This window comes from Cherax quadricarinatus, chromosome 25 (assembly GCF_038502225.1).
Source record: "Cherax quadricarinatus isolate ZL_2023a chromosome 25, ASM3850222v1, whole genome shotgun sequence".
NCBI lineage: Eukaryota > Metazoa > Arthropoda > Malacostraca > Decapoda > Parastacidae > Cherax > Cherax quadricarinatus.
In genome coordinates, this window is record NC_091316.1 from 13,135,870 (window position 1) to 13,153,411 (window position 17,542).

General features: G+C 42.2%; 1 protein-coding gene across 1 annotated transcript in view; it reads left to right on the plus strand.

Annotated features, from left to right (window-relative positions):
* LOC128690037 (tyrosine-protein kinase Dnt) overlaps window positions 1-17,542 on the plus strand; it is a 561,847-nt gene that overhangs the window by 456,875 nt on the left and 87,430 nt on the right. Inside the window, exon 2 of the mRNA XM_053778556.2 lies at window positions 7,746-7,873. Coding sequence (XP_053634531.1) covers window positions 7,746-7,873 — 128 coding nt within the window. The remainder of the gene's footprint in view (window positions 1-7,745; window positions 7,874-17,542) is intronic.

A 17,542-nucleotide genomic window follows, 5' to 3' on the forward strand; every position in this document is an offset into this window, starting at 1 on the left:
GGATAAAGAGAGGTTTCCATGATACTAGTGAAGGGCTCCTCATCCAAGGGACTGAGGTCGCGCTCCTCATAATCGGATCAAATCTGATTGCTTCCCATTCTCCTGCCTCTGAATGAGCCTTGTGAGCTTAGCATTTTATCTTGAATATAATTTCTTCAGTGTAGCCACTTAGCCAGTCACAACCTCACTGCATCTTCAGAGTAGCCACTTAGTCAGTCACAACCTCACTGCATCTTCAGAGTAGCCACTTAGCCAGTCACAACCTCACTGCATCTTCAGAGTAGCCACTTAGCCAGTCACAAACTCACTGCATCTTCAGAGTAGCCACTTAGCCAGTCACAAACTCACTGCATCTTCAGAGTAGCCACTTAGCCCGTCACAAACTCACTGCATCTTCAGAGTAGCCACTTAGCCCGTCACAAACTCACTGCATCTTCAGAGTAGCCACTTAGCCAGTCACAACCTCACTGCATCTTCAGAGTAGCCACTTAGCCAGTCACAAACTCACTGCATCTTCAGAGTAGCCACTTAGCCCGTCACAAACTCACTGCATCTTCAGAGTAGCCACTTAGCCAGTCACAACCTCACTGCATCTCCAGAGTAGCCACTTAGCCAGTCACAACCTCACTGCATCTTCAGAGTAGCCACTTAGCCCGTCACAACCTCACTGCATCTTCAGAGTAGCCACTTAGCCAGTCACAACCTCACTGCATCTTCAGAGTAGCCACTTAGCCCGTCTCAACCTCACTGCATCTTCAGAGTAGCCACTTAGCCAGTCACAACCTCACTGCATCTTCAGAGTAGCCACTTAGCCAGTCACAACCTCACTGTATCTTCAGAGTAGCCACTTAGCCAGTCACAACCTCACTGCATCTTCAGAGTAGCCACTTAGCCAGTCACAACCTCACTGCATCTTCAGAGTAGCCACTTAGCCAGTCACAACCTCACTGCATCTTCAGAGTAGCCACTTAGCCAGTCACAACCTCACTGCATCTTCAGAGTAGCCACTTAGCCAGTCACAACCTCACTGTATCTTCAGAGTAGCCACTTAGCCAGTCACAACCTCACTGCATCTTCAGAGTAGCCACTTAGCCAGTCACAACCTCACTGCATCTTCAGAGTAGCCACTTAGCCCGTCACAAACTCACTGCATCTTCAGAGTAGCCACTTAGCCAGTCACAACCTCACTGCATCTTCAGAGTAGCCACTTAGCCCGTCACAAACTCACTGCATCTTCAGAGTAGCCACTTAGCCCGTCACAAACTCACTGCATCTTCAGAGTAGCCACTTAGCCAGTCACAACCTCACTGCATCTTCAGAGTAGCCACTTAGCCCGTCACAAACTCACTGCATCTTCAGAGTAGCCACTTAGCCAGTCACAACCTCACTGCATCTTCAGAGTAGCCACTTAGCCCGTCACAAACTCACTGCATCTTCAGAGTAGCCACTTAGCCCGTCACAAACTCACTGCATCTTCAGAGTAGCCACTTAGCCCGTCACAAACTCACTGCATCTTCAGAGTAGCCACTTAGCCCGTCACAACCTCACTGCATCTTCAGAGTAGCCACTTAGCCCGTCACAAACTCACTGCATCTTCAGAGTAGCCACTTAGCCAGTCACAACCTCACTGCATCTTCAGAGTAGCCACTTAGCCCGTCACAACCTCACTGCATCTTCAGAGTAGCCACTTAGCCCGTCACAAACTCACTGCATCTTCAGAGTACCCACTTAGCCAGTCACAACCTCACTGCATCCCTAGAGTAGCCACTTAGTCATAACCTCACTGCATCCCCAGAGTAACCACTTAGCCAGTCACAACCTCACTGCATCCCCAGAGTAGCCACTTAAACCTTCAGCATTACGGTAACTCGTGTAATATCACACACATTACAACCACCCCAGTCAAGATTTACATGCAGGAAATCCGCCCCTTTTACACACACATTTTGGCTTCCTCGCCTGGTATACATCACCCAAATGTACACATCTATTTTACGTTTCCTGTTAAGTATGGTGGTAAGAAAGTGTTGCTAATATTCTCACCAGTCTGCCCTCCGTGGTAGCAGCGTTGGTGAGTTGTTGAATACTCTTCAGCGTTCTCTGTGTAAATATTGATCTTTCTCCAGACGTTGATGGGTCACAGTGATTCAGTTATTAAAAAAATTTCAAGTTCGAGTGTATTTCCACATGATACATTGTTTTTATAGGAATGGGTAACGACTGAATGTGTGCAGAAAGCCCATGATTATGCAGAGCATTTCGGGAAGTTATGAGTGAATCTATAAAGCGTATCACAACAGTTTTGTCGATGAACTGCAGTGATAAACAAGTGTACTTAGTACAGAGCAGAACAACATGATTGAGCTTATATGTGTTGTGTACAAAGGTACATAACACATATAAGCTCAATCAAGACACTGAAGGAGACGTTTCGCCACTTGCAGGTTAATCCTTATTACCACAATCTGTTTTTATTTACATAATTCTTCCACATTCTTTTTTTTCAGACTACTGGCCTTGGAACTTCCAGTGAAACATTAGTCATTAGCAAACCTGCGCGCTCATTTTACTTTCATGAAAACAAATTCAAAGCCAAACAGTGTACGCAAAAAAAAAAAAAAAAATAAATAAATAAACAAACTTTTGTGAACACAACTTTTGTGGACATCTGGAGTGACACTCAGACGTTATGACACCGACACTTGGGCATCGCACGAGGATGCCAGAGGTGATCAGAGATCATAAACAACGTCGTGTTTTCTCGTATGATGTGTCATCATAATCCACCACCAGGAGAGAGAGAGAGAGAGAGAGAGAGAGAGAGAGAGAGAGGCGGAAAGTAGGGAGAGAGGGAGTGACAGGGAAGGATGGAGAGGCGGTGGGGTAAGAGAAGTTATAGTATCGGTGTTATAACCGAGGTCTCCCAGACATCTGGGTTGGTAGGCAACAACATCGACTGAGGCGCTACTGTGTCAAGAGCGTGAAAATGAACTCTGTTAAATGTTTTACACTCGGACAGAAGGAAGGCTGGTCTGTTCTCTGTCCCATGAACACGTAAGAGGGCAGCAAATCTTACAAACTTCTATTTATTTTCAATATACATTTTACTCTCCTGTGCTTCTTAATGGATCTTACGATTGTATTTTTTTTTTTTGGTCATTTAATTGTAATATTTTTGTCAGTTTATGATGCCTGGTTTGAGACCGGGTAGAAGAGGCGATGATCGCTGAAGTCATTAACCGATAACTAATGTATCTATATTAGCAAGCTTCTTTCCAGCGGGAACTTGTTAAGTTCTTCAAGTTAGTCCCTGATCAGTCGGGCTCTGATGTTTACACTGGAATGCGTTGCGCAAGCTATAACAGCACAATTGATCAGTCTATCGACTAGAAGGCCTCTTCTGGGACCGGGTCGCCGGGGTGACCTATACCAGTAAACCATATTAAGTTCCAGCTGAAATATCACAGGTACATTACCTGGTTCCTTCTTTCCCTCTGGCACCTTTAACATACGTTTTATATACCTATGATTGGTTACGAGAGTTTTTTTTACTCCCGGAGCCCGGCCATGGGCCAGGCTCGTCCAATGCTTGCCTGGTCAACCAGGCTGTTGCTGTTGGTGGCCCGCAGCCCAACATGTCCATCACAGCCTGGTTGATCTGGCAATTGTCCAGTTTTATCTAGAAGACTTCTACGCAAGTCCAATCTTCCCTAATCACGCGTATTTTTTGTTTTACTCCAAATTCCAGGTTAAAGGAAAGATTTGAAATTTGTGCATTTTACAAGGATTCGAGGTGGGGTGTCGGTCGTGCAGAGGTCAGAATGCAAGCCACTGTGCCAGCAGTCAGACTCATATAAATCACTCCTGCAAATCTGATTAGAGAATTGTGTTCCAGTCTCACTGAGACAAAGAACAAAAAAGGCACAATACCGCTCGTGACTGGAACAATACATAGATAACCCTCACATAGTAGAGATGAGCTTACGACGACGTTTGTAAATGATCCAAGTCGGACCGAAACGTTGTCGTAAGCTCCTCTCTCCTATGTGAGGGTTATCTGTGTATTCATTAAAACAGTTCGAGATGCCAAGGCTGTCGCCTTCCTCTTCAACAATACTGTGTTAATGTAATAGATTAAAAAATATTTATTAGAGGGTATATTTTATCCCCCATCTACACGAGGAGTGTGTCAAGTGTTGCCAGATACTTGAGGTACCACTCCACACCACACATGGCTCCCCTCCCCCCTTTACGCCTTATCTGGTAACACTGACGGATACAGTGTGGCCACAGTAGTGCCACCAGCCTTAACTCTTTTTTTTTTTTGTCTTTCCATCAGTCTTGTGGGCGAATTTTTATTTTTATTTAACTCACATTTAGCTCTAAACCCATGTGGGCCATTCAGTTTAAGATGTGGTGGAGGCTCGATCCTCCGTCTGCTGAGGCCGAGAGAGACGTGCTTCCTCTTTGTATTCACCTATATCGCCTCTTGTGGGTGAAGGGCTCTAGATCCAAGGGATTGGACCTTTCCTCCGCACCACTGGATCCGATTGCGTCCCATTACCCTGCTATGTATGACTTCCTTTAAGGGTTTAGCGCTCTTCCACGATGACAATATTACCCAAAAAAATCTTCCGTACTGAAGAACTTCTGATTAAATTTTTATTATGGGGGAAGGTGTAAACACGTCCAGAAAGGGATGGGGCGGTTAACTCCAATTCCTTGGATCAAAAGCTCTTCACTAGCCTTGCACTCATGTGGCTATCTTTATCAGGTCTGTTTATTTTACCATGTTACCCTTCATGTAATGTGTGTGTGTGTATATGGTATGTGTATAGTATGTGCATAGTGTGTGTTTATTGTGTATGTAATAGTGTGTGTGCATAGTGTTTGTAGGATTTGTATAGTGCGTATAGTATGTGATAGTGTGTGTATAGTGTGTGCATAGCGTGTATAATGTGTGCATAGTGTGTATATGTGTAGTAATGTGTGTGTTTGTATGTACTTACCTATTTGTGGTTGCAGGGGTCAATTCATGGCCCCTGGCCCCGTGTCTGCGCACGGTGTATGAAAAACATTAGTGTATATAGGCGTATACATGCGCGTTATGGATGATATCAAAGATGTGAGTTACGTAGATGGCGTAGTGTTCAGATCGTATCAATAAATTCATCCAGTAGTGAGGTGAATCTGTTTACATTATGTACAGGAACGAGAGAAAGGATGCTGGAGGAGGGAATACTTAGATACGCGCGTCGCTAGGCAGGTTAGACACTGCTTCTTAGTCGAAGTGTGATAAAAATGTGTAGTGGAGGTAAATTCTGTACAGCACTTGCCTGTGAAGAGCACTTGTTGAAAGAAATAGAAGGTACCCACCCCATCCTTGGCTCATACCTGGTCGTGAACAAAACCTCTGGAACACGGATCAGAAGGCGTACTACGGTATTCCTCAATTCTTGTGTTTTGTATAGTCTTATGAATGAAAGTACTGGATTAGCAACAGAGCTTTATTTGTCAGAAAATTTAATATCCATCTGCCTACTTTTCCCGTTTTTCCAATTGATTTTATTTTCATAGTCGCATTCGTCAAATGCCTTAACAAAATCTGTGTAGACCACATCTGCATTTGATTATCTTCCAGAGCCTCCGCAATCCTGTCGTGTAATGGTTCAGCAGATGTGACAGATATAAATCCATGTTTACTCGGACTTTGCAGATCATGCTTTTCCATAAAGATTGTAACTTGGCGTCTCATCACCCTTTCAAAGACTTTGAAGTGTGATGTTTATGCTACTGGCTTGTAATATTTTCCCAGTGGTCTGCTGCCTCCTTTTTGAAGAGGAATTTCGTCTGCCCTTGTAAAGTCTTCTGGTATTTTACCTGTATCTAAGCATTTTCTCAATAGAATAGTGAGTGCTCGTGCTAGTGGTATTTTTTTTCATTTCTTTATAAAAAGGAACTTCATGAATATGCAGCCCAGGTTTTGTTGTCGTTTTCTGTTTCGAATTCAATGGCATGACTGTATAAGTTAGATTATATGGCTTTCAGGGCAGGCCGGGGTTAATGAAAAGATTTCTACATCCACCAGTCAAATCCCATTGATTCATATTAGTCCTTTAAGATTTCGCTCATTTCCTTGCCATCTTCAGAGTATGAATCATATTCGAGTAATGGACCAGTTGTACAGGTGGTTCTTGACTTTCGCATATGTGAAGAACTATTTAGGATTTCTTGCAATTCCCTGGGTTGCTTTTTTGTTCCCTCTGTGTTTCTTCCGTCAGGTACGAATGTTAAGTTTTGTTCTATAACTACACTTTCCTGATTTAGATCGACTTTTCTTCGCTGTGACATTCTCGCTCTTAAACGGTTCAATAACCCATTTTTCTCAGTACATTAACCTACGTTCTAATTCTGTTTGATCTTCTTATAAGCTTTCTCAACGGCATATACTTAACACAGACCCATTAAGGACACAGTACACTGTGCTTGTATTTAGGTTTCAGGAGCTAACAATGAAATACTTGAAATATCAAACAAAAGTCTTGTGTTGTAGTAAAAAATCATAAATACAATGAGAAAAGAAATAACAATGTATTAGAGATTCTTTTTTTATTTTTTGTGATAGAACTATTCAAGTCTATCAAATTTAAAAACATCAAAAGACAGAACAATTTTCATTATTTTGCAATTTTCTTTCAGAATAAGAGAAATACTACCGATGGTGACACTAATATAATTTCTAACCTGCAAGAACTGTAAACACACGTAACACTGACATGGTTTCTTTCCTAAATTCTTATGGAAGTAACTTAAGAGGCAGGGGATCACGAGGATGTACAGAGGGTTATAAGAAAGCGTTTCTTCAGTGTGAGGGAATTTAATATGCTGAATGCAGTAGGCGAGGTGGGGGAAAAACTTCGTACGTGGGCTCTGAACAGGAGCTGCCCCTGAAGCAGCTCTGAAGTAGCTCATTTGTGGAGCTAAACGTTGCTTGAAATACCCATTTGTCAGTGACTGATGTTTCCTTCAACACGAGTTCAATCGTACTAGTCGACTGGTGGTTAAGAGGCGGGGATTCTTAACCACGAGTCTGGTAGTTTGATTGTATCCTCCAAACATTATCAAACTGGTGAATTTACAGGTTTTCCTCTCCTTCCCTTCCACTCTTTTCTCATTCACTCTCTCCTGTATCTCTCTGTCCTTGCCACTCTTATCTCATTCGCTCTCTTCTATCTCACTCCCTCCTTTCCATTCTCCTTTCCTGCTCACTCTTATCCCACTTCTTCCCATCCTTCCATTTTCTTCTTCACCCCTCTTCTGTACTATTTTCTCCTTTCCCTTCATTCTTCTCTCCTTCGCCCTTTTTCTCACTTTCCTCATCCCCTCACTCAAGTCTTACAGGAATGAAGTCTTTGATGTTACCGTACTACTGAACCCAGTAAGCAAATTCTGACGTCATTTTCATCACCTTCCTGGAGTCTACCAGCTCAGGCGAATGTATATCATTTTTACATGTACTCACCATCAATTTTTGTATACATTATGTACTTATCATATGCTGATAAAGCTAATTTTGCTCAAATGTCCTATCCCTCTCACTGTTTTTCTCCTTTTTGTCCCCTCTTTCTCTTACACTTTGGTATTCCCTCCCTTTTATTATCCCTTGCTTTAATCTTTATTTATCCCTTTACTTGAATCTGAAGAAGCATTTACCGTGGCAATGACGCAGTGTTGTTGTTTTGCAGGGTTGACCGCGGAGTTATACTATGTGCGTGAGGGCGTCGTCAACGATTATGCCATGAACTGGAGAGTGCCAGTGCCAGCAGACGTTCACAGACTTTACTTCACCTGGGTGGCACTTGACAAGAAGCCAGTGAGTACCTCTTACCTTATTTATTAATATATATATATATATATATATATATATATATATATATATATATATATATATATATATATATATATATATATATATATATATATATATATATATATATATATATATATATACATGTATATATATATATATATATATATATATATATATATATATATACATGTATATATATATATATATATATATATATATATATATATATATATATATATATATATATATATATATATATATATATACAGCTACGGGTGGGAGTAGAATGATAGCTCTAGGCCTTTCGTGTTGCAATCAACACGTCATCAGGAGCTTGCAATGTTGCAGAAACGAGTAAGAAATCCCGGAAAATCCATTCGAGAGAACGATTCTGCCTAGACTCTAGCTAGTTAATTTATAAGAATAACCCACATTCAACAAGAGAAAATTTTTTCAAAATTTTTTATATAGCTGGAAACCCTCTCGGATATACTTAGCTTTCTAGAGGATGCGACCCAAAACACTCCACTAAAATCTGGGTACATAGTTACTGCTGGATAAACCCTAAGACCCACCCTTCATCTCCCTTCACTATCTTTTTTTCGGCTGAGCTGCTATGGAAAGTTCTCCTTTGCTTAAAATTTGCGGCAGTTTATCCCTTACGTCATGGAACGGATTATGGACGTGGTTGAGGCTGCAGTTAATGGCCTGATGCTGTCGCTTTTGACGCCAAGGCTTCTCACGCTGACGCCTCTTGTGCCACCCCTTCGAGGGAGGTGTCTTGATGCTGGAAGGGGCTCTTGATCCATGGAAAACTAATTATCTTTTCTTTGTATCGAACCTGAATGCCTCCCGTTCCTCAGCGGCTTTATGTTCCTAGCGGATTGAGCTACCCTCTAGAAAAATAAATAAAACAAATTTTGATATTTTCCCTTCTGTGTGAAGGAAGGTTGTTGATTTTTGGAACTATGTAACATTATGCCTTGTCTCGGGGCCCAAGAGATGTAGATCGATCCCTATAAACTCACAAAAGTGACTTCACACACACACAGGACCACACCAGTCCACCAGACAAGTACAGTAAGAAACTATTTACATAAGACAATATTTTGACCTACAAGTTTAACAAAGAATAAATATTCAGACGACCTCCCATATATTGCTGCTCAACACTCATCTTGTCACATCACCAATATTTCCCATCACACTCCGCTGCCACCAGGAAATATTCACGGGAAATGAAAGGGAAGTTCTCGACATTTTCATTTTTCAGGTAGAAATCGGGATGAGAGTGACTGAAAATTGGCTCCCATAAACGTGGCATGTATAAATCTCACCATTTTCCTTTTCCCTTTACTACAGGCACAAAAAAAAAATGTAAAAAAAAGAGATTTCCAATAACACACACAAAAAAAAAGATTTGTTGCTTCGTATGTTTGATTCGAATTTACGTTTTTCTTCGACAAGTTAAGCCTTGGTGAGTCTCGTTCCCGTCTATCGCAAATTAGGAAAAAGTTTTTGCTTCGGTGAGGTAAAACTTGTTGATTGGGCGAAATGTTTGTCCCTTGAGACTGTGGAACCTGGCGAGACTGTGATTACTTGATCGTAGTTACAAGAGCAGAGATGTGCTGGTGACGTCCCATCTCCAGTGTTTGTTGTTACAAGAGCAGAGATGTGCTGGTGACGTCCCATCTCCAGTGTTTGTTGTTACAGGAGCAGAGATGTGCTGGTGACGTCCCATCTCCAGTGTTGTTACAGGAGCAGAGATGTACCGGTGACGTCCCATCTCCAGTGTTTGTTGCTACAAGAGCAGAGATGTGCTGGTGACGTCCCATCTCCAGTGTTTGTTTTTACAGGAGCAGAGATGTGCTGGTGACATCCCATCTCCAGTGTTTGTTGTTACAGGAGCAGAGATGTACTGGTGACGTCCCATCTCCAGTGTTTGGTGTTACAAGAGCAGAGATGTGCTGGTGACGTCCCATCTCCAGTGTTTGTTGTTACAAGAGCAGAGATGTGCTGGTGACGTCCCATCTTCAGTGTTTGTTGTTACAGGACCAGGGATGTGACAGTGTCCCATATCCAGTGTTTGTTGTTACAAGAGCAGAGATGTGCTGGTGACGTCCCATCTCCAGTGTTAGTTGTTACAGGACCAGGGATGTGCCAGTGTCCCATCTCCAGTGTTTGTTGTTACAAGAGCAGAGATGTGCTGGTGACGTCCCATCTCCAGTGTTTGTTGTTACAGGAGCAGAGATGTGCTGGTGACGTCCCATCTCCAGTGTTTGTTGTTACAGGAGCAGAGATGTACTGGTGACATCCCATCTCCAGTGTTTGTTGTTACAGGAGCAGAGATGTACTGGTGACGTCCCATCTCCAGTGTTTGGTGTTACAAGAGCAGAGATGTGCTGGTGACGTCCCATCTCCAGTGTTTGTTGTTACAGGAGCAGAGATGTACTGGTGACGTCCCATCTCCAGTGTTTGGTGTTACAAGAGCAGAGATGTGCTGGTGACGTCCCATCTCCAGTATTAGTTGTTACAGGACCAGGGATGTGCCAGTGTCCCATCTCCAGTGTTTGTTGTTACAAGAGCAGAGATGTGCTGGTGACGTCCCATCTTCAGTGTTTGTTGTTACAGGACCAGGGATGTGCCAGTGTCCCATCTCCAGTGTTTGTTGTTACAAGAGCAGAGATGTGCTGGTGACGTCCCATCTCCAGTGTTAGTTGTTACAGGACCAGGGATGTGCCAGTGTCCCATCTCCAGTGTTTGTTGTTACAAGAGCAGAGATGTGCTGGTGACGTCCCATCTCCAGTGTTTGTTGTTACAAGAGCAGAGATGTGCTGGTGACGTCCCATCTTCAGTGTTTGTTGTTACAGGACCAGGGATGTGACAGTGTCCCATATCCAGTGTTTGTTGTTACAAGAGCAGAGATGTGCTGGTGACGTCCCATCTCCAGTGTTAGTTGTTACAGGACCAGGGATGTGCCAGTGTCCCATCTCCAGTGTTTGTTGTTACAAGAGCAGAGATGTGCTGGTGACGTCCCATCTCCAGTGTTTGTTGTTACAGGAGCAGAGATGTGCTGGTGACGTCCCATCTCCAGTGTTTGTTGTTACAGGAGCAGAGATGTACTGGTGACATCCCATCTCCAGTGTTTGTTGTTACAGGAGCAGAGATGTACTGGTGACGTCCCATCTCCAGTGTTTGGTGTTACAAGAGCAGAGATGTGCTGGTGACGTCCCATCTCCAGTGTTTGTTGTTACAGGAGCAGAGATGTACTGGTGACGTCCCATCTCCAGTGTTTGGTGTTACAAGAGCAGAGATGTGCTGGTGACGTCCCATCTCCAGTATTAGTTGTTACAGGACCAGGGATGTGCCAGTGTCCCATCTCCAGTGTTTGTTGTTACAAGAGCAGAGATGTGCTGGTGACGTCCCATCTTCAGTGTTTGTTGTTACAGGACCAGGGATGTGCCAGTGTCCCATCTCCAGTGTTTGTTGTTACAAGAGCAGAGATGTGCTGGTGACGTCCCATCTCCAGTGTTAGTTGTTACAGGACCAGGGATGTGCCAGTGTCCCATCTCCAGTGTTTGTTGTTACAAGAGCAGAGATGTGCTGGTGACATCCCATCTTCAGTGTTTGTTGTTACAGGACCAGGGATGTGCCAGTGTCCCATCTCCAGTGTTTGTTGTTACAAGAGCAGAGATGTGCTGGTGACGTCCCATCTTCAGTGTTTGTTGTTACAAGAGCAGGGATGTGCCAGTGTCCCATCTTCAGTGTTTGTTGTTACAAGAGCAGAGATGTGCTGATGACGTCCCATCTTCAGTGTTTGTTGTTACAGGACCAGGGATGTGACAGTGTCCCATCTCCAGTGTTTGTTGTTACAGGAGCAGAGATGTACTGGTGACGTCCCATCTCCAGTGTTTGGTGTTACAAGAGCAGAGATGTTCTGGTGACGTCCCATCTCAGGTGTTAGTTGTTACAGGACCAGGGATGTGCCAGTATCCCATCTCCAGTGTTTGTTGTTACAAGAGCAGAGATGTGCTGGTGACGTCCCATCTTCAGTGTTTGTTGTTACAGGACCAGGGATGTGACAGTGTCCCATATCCAGTGTTTGTTGTTACAAGAGCAGAGATGTGCTGGTGACGTCCCATCTCCAGTGTTAGTTGTTACAGGACCAGGGATGTGCCAGTGTCCCATCTCCAGTGTTTGTTGTTACAAGAGCAGAGATGTGCTGGTGACGTCCCATCTCCAGTGTTTGTTGTTACAGGAGCAGAGATGTGCTGGTGACGTCCCATCTCCAGTGTTTGTTGTTACAGGAGCAGAGATGTACTGGTGACATCCCATCTCCAGTGTTTGTTGTTACAGGAGCAGAGATGTACTGGTGACGTCCCATCTCCAGTGTTTGGTGTTACAAGAGCAGAGATGTGCTGGTGACGTCCCATCTCCAGTGTTTGTTGTTACAGGAGCAGAGATGTACTGGTGACGTCCCATCTCCAGTGTTTGGTGTTACAAGAGCAGAGATGTGCTGGTGACGTCCCATCTCCAGTATTAGTTGTTACAGGACCAGGGATGTGCCAGTGTCCCATCTCCAGTGTTTGTTGTTGCAAGAGCAGAGATGTGCTGGTGACGTCCCATCTTCAGTGTTTGTTGTTACAGGACCAGGGATGTGCCAGTGTCCCATCTCCAGTGTTTGTTGTTACAAGAGCAGAGATGTGCTGGTGACGTCCCATCTCCAGTGTTAGTTGTTACAGGACCAGGGATGTGCCAGTGTCCCATCTCCAGTGTTTGTTGTTACAAGAGCAGAGATGTGCTGGTGACATCCCATCTTCAGTGTTTGTTGTTACAGGACCAGGGATGTGCCAGTGTCCCATCTCCAGTGTTTGTTGTTACAAGAGCAGAGATGTGCTGGTGACGTCCCATCTTCAGTGTTTGTTGTTACAAGAGCAGGGATGTGCCAGTGTCCCATCTTCAGTGTTTGTTGTTACAAGAGCAGAGATGTGCTGATGACGTCCCATCTTCAGTGTTTGTTGTTACAGGACCAGGGATGTGCCAGTGTCCCATCTCCAGTGTTTGTTGTTACAAGAGCAGAGATGTGCTGGTGACGTCCCATCTTCAGTGTTTGTTGTTACAAGAGCAGAGATGTGCTGATGACGTCCCATCTTCAGTGTTTGTTGTTACAGGACCAGGGATGTGCCAGTGTCCCATCTCCAGTGTTTGTTGTTACAGGACCAGGGATGTGCCAGTGTCCCATCTCCAGTGTTTGTTGTTACAAGACCAGGGATGTGCCAGTGTCCCATCTCCAGTGTTTGTTGTTACAGGACCAGGGATGTGCCAGTGTCCCATCTCCAGTGTTTGTTGTTACAGGACCAGGTATGTGCCAGTGTCCCATCTCCAGTGTTTGTTGTTACAGGACCAGGGATGTGCCAGTGTCCCATCTCCAGTGTTTGTTGTTACAGGACCAGGGATGTGCCAGTGTCCCATCTTCAGTGATTTTTACTTCTAGCAACATAGATATGCTGGTGACGTCCTGTTTTCATTGTTTATAGTTGCATAAAATCGTGTCGTCTGGTTCTGTTTGATGTTGTCTCTCGTCTGTTTTAAAATTCGTGTATTTATAGATTATCATATCTCTTATGTCAAGTTTTTTTCATGGATTGCGAGATGGAAAACTGGGGTCACAAAATTACGAGATCTTCATCTCTTCCAATAATGCTATAGTTGTTACAGTATGGTTGTCACAGTGTGGTTGTCACAGTGTGGTTGTCACAGTGTGGTTGTCACAGTGTGGTTGTCACAGTGTGATTGTCACAGTGTGGTTGTCACAGTGTGGTTATCACAGTATGGTTGTCACAGTATGATTGTCACAGTATGGTTGTCACATTACGGTTGTTACAGTATGGTTGTCACAGTATGATTGTCACAGTATGGTTGTCACATTACGGTTGTCACAGTATGGTTGTCACAGTATGATTGTCACAGTATGGTTGTCACATTACGGTTGTTACAGTATGGTTGTCACAGTATGGTTGTCACAGTGTGGTTGTTACAGTGTGGTTATCACAGTATGGTTGTCACAGTATGGTTGTCACAGTATGATTGTCACATTACAATTGTTACAGTATGATTGTCACAGTATGGTTGTTACAGTATGGTTGTCAAAGTATGCTTGTCACAGTATGGTTGTCACAGTATGGTTGTCACAGTATGGTTGTCACATTACGGTTGTTACAGTATGGTTGTCACAGTATGGTTGTTACAGTATGGTTGTCACAGTGTGGTTGTCACAGTGTGGTTGTCACAGTGTGGTTGTCACAGTATGGTTGTCACAGTATGATTGTCACAGTATGGTTGTCACATTACCGTTGTTACAGTATAGTTGTCACAGTATGATTGTCACAGTATGGTTGTCACATTACGGTTGTCACAGTATGGTTGTCACAGTATGATTGTCACAGTATGGTTGTCACATTACAGTTGTTACAGTATGGTTGTCACAGTATGGTTGTCACAGTGTGGTTGTTACAGTGTGGTTATCACAGTATGGTTGTCACAGTATGGTTGTCACAGTATGGTTGTCACATTATGGTTGTTACAGTATGATTGTCACAGTATGGTTGTTACAGTATGGTTGTCAAAGTATGGTTGTCACAGTATGGTTGTCACAGTATGGTTGTCACATTACGGTTGTTACAGTATGGTTGTCACAGTATGGTTGTTACAGTATGGTTGTCAAAGTATGGTTGTCACAGTATGGTTGTCATAGTATGGTTGTCACAGTATGATTGTCACAGTATGATTGTCAAAGTATGGTTGTTACAGTATGGTTGTCACAGTATGGTTGTCACAGTATGGTTGTCATAGTATGGTTGTCACAGTATGATTGTCACAGTATGATTGTCACAGTATGGTTGTCACATTACCGTTGTTACAGTATAGTTGTCACAGTATGATTGTCACAGTATGGTTGTCACATTACGGTTGTCACAGTATGGTTGTCACAGTATGATTGTCACAGTATGGTTGTCACATTACAGTTGTTACAGTATGGTTGTCACAGTATGGTTGTCACAGTGTGGTTGTTACAGTGTGGTTATCACAGTATGGTTGTCACAGTATGGTTGTCACAGTATGGTTGTCACATTATGGTTGTTACAGTATGATTGTCACAGTATGGTTGTTACAGTATGGTTGTCAAAGTATGGTTGTCACAGTATGGTTGTCACAGTATGGTTGTCACATTACGGTTGTTACAGTATGGTTGTCACAGTATGGTTGTTACAGTATGGTTGTCAAAGTATGGTTGTCACAGTATGGTTGTCATAGTATGGTTGTCACAGTATGATTGTCACAGTATGATTGTCAAAGTATGGTTGTTACAGTATGGTTGTCACAGTATGGTTGTCACAGTATGGTTGTCATAGTATGGTTGTCACATTATGGTTGTCACAGTATAGTTGTCACATTATGGTTGTCACAGTATGGTTGTTACAGTATGGTTGTCACAGTATGGTTGTCACATTACGGTTGTTTCAGTATGGTTGTCACAATATGGTTGTCACAGTATGGTGGCAAAAGCTCTTCCTTCACACGGTTAGTGTCTGGGTTCGATTCCCAGCAAGGGTAGAAACATTGGGCGTGTTTCTTTACACTGGTTGCCTATATTCACCCATCAATAAAATGGGTACCTGGGTGTTAGTCGACTGGTGTGGGTCGCATCCTGGGACAGAACTAACCTAATTTGCCCGAAGTGCTCGGCATAACAAGCGGCTTTCTACACAGCAGTATGTCATTGATGTCAGCTATGGCCTGTATACCTTGTATATGTACTTGTAGTAAATCAAAATATTATTATTATTATAATTATTATTATTATTATTGTTGTTGTTTTTGTTGTTGTTGTTGTTGTTGTATGGTTATCAGAACGGAGGAATTATAATTTATTCACCTTAAAACCATATTATAAGTTTTTTGCTTTGCCTTTTCTTTAAGTTCTGCCTAATATGGCTACAACGTACGCTGACGTGTATGTAAAGATGTTCGTAACTTTTGCTAATATTAGATACACGAATTCCCAGTTCTGACGGTCATTTATAATTATTACTGCCCCATGATCTTTCTGTTATTGTTTTCAAGGTTTCAGCACACAACTTATGCTCATCATAAGGTTTACTTTCTCTTACATTCCTCCCCATCACAGGCCATTTTACCACTCTGAAACCTTCGATCTAATATATATATATATATATATATATATATATATATATATATATATATATATATATATATATATATATATATATATATATATATATATATATATATATATATATATATATATATATATATATATATATATATATATATATATATATATATATATATATATATATATATATATATATATATATATATATATATATATATATATTTTACTCTGCTTAGTCTACAGTAGGTGCGTAATTCTATTTCAGTTTTGAAAAATTTACAACTTTACGAACATATTCATGTAATTCTCTTGCGCCTCTGGCAAAACATTCTTAGAAATTAGAAACATTATGGGTGCAAGGATCAGCCTTGTGGCACCCCACTCGTAACCTTTCACAGTAGTAGCACTGACCCTTGAGACACCCCAGCCGTGACCCTGTGCCATGATAATTTTGAACTTATTACTTATTTGTCTTTAATGAAAAAAAATAATCTAATAAAATAAATTTTGGTTATTCAGCCTTTTTTTTTTGCAATTACTAAGACGAGAGGAAATTAATAAATGGGTTATTTAAAAATCTAAATACAAATAATCGACATATCTTTAACTTATATGTTATTAGTATAGTCGAGGAATAAAGCATTAGTAATGAAATAAAATAATGTAAGAAAAGTAACTAATAAAAAATAATAATAAAAGATTAATTATCTTACGTAACTTTAAAACCTTTTTCCCATTGGTGTTTGTCACCATATTTACCTTAATAACTGTGATCCAAGGCGTTAGAGCTAACCCTTCCTTCTTGGATAAAATTTAATTGCCCCCAGCCTCAGGCCTTAAATGACTTCGACGATTTTAGCGCTTCCCAGTGAATATAATAATAATAATAATAATTCCCTCCGAAGCAACTTACATAGACAGTAAAACATGAATATTCATAAAATAAGAAATACGCGCCCAGTAATAATTTCTAGGCGACTGTGTTATCCCAAACTGTGGGAGTTTGTTGATGCAGGGAGCACAAAGATTTATGATGACGCAGGGAACACCAAGGTGCGATAAACACACATTCCCACCTGGGGTAAACACCTGACTCCTCTATTAGTTGGACAGGAGCTAGAGGGTAGGTAGGTAGGTTAACAGACAGCAACCATCCGGGGAGGTACACCAGACTCAACTATTTGGGCGGGGTTAAGGGAGAAGAATGAAGCCAGTGAGAGTGCAGACTGCAACCATCCACGGAAGTATAACACTTGGGTATCTTTATTCCCGAAATGTTTCGCCTGCACAGCAGACTTCTTCAGCTGAATACAGGAAATACTACAGTGAAGATGGTAGGAGTAATTTGACATGATCAGGCCATAATGCTTGATAAGAGGTGATCAGTAATGACCACACTGTTTTTAGTTTAAAGTCCTAACAGCACTCTCTACTGGACTAACTAAGGCTGCCACTCCTATCCCAGATAAAGAAAC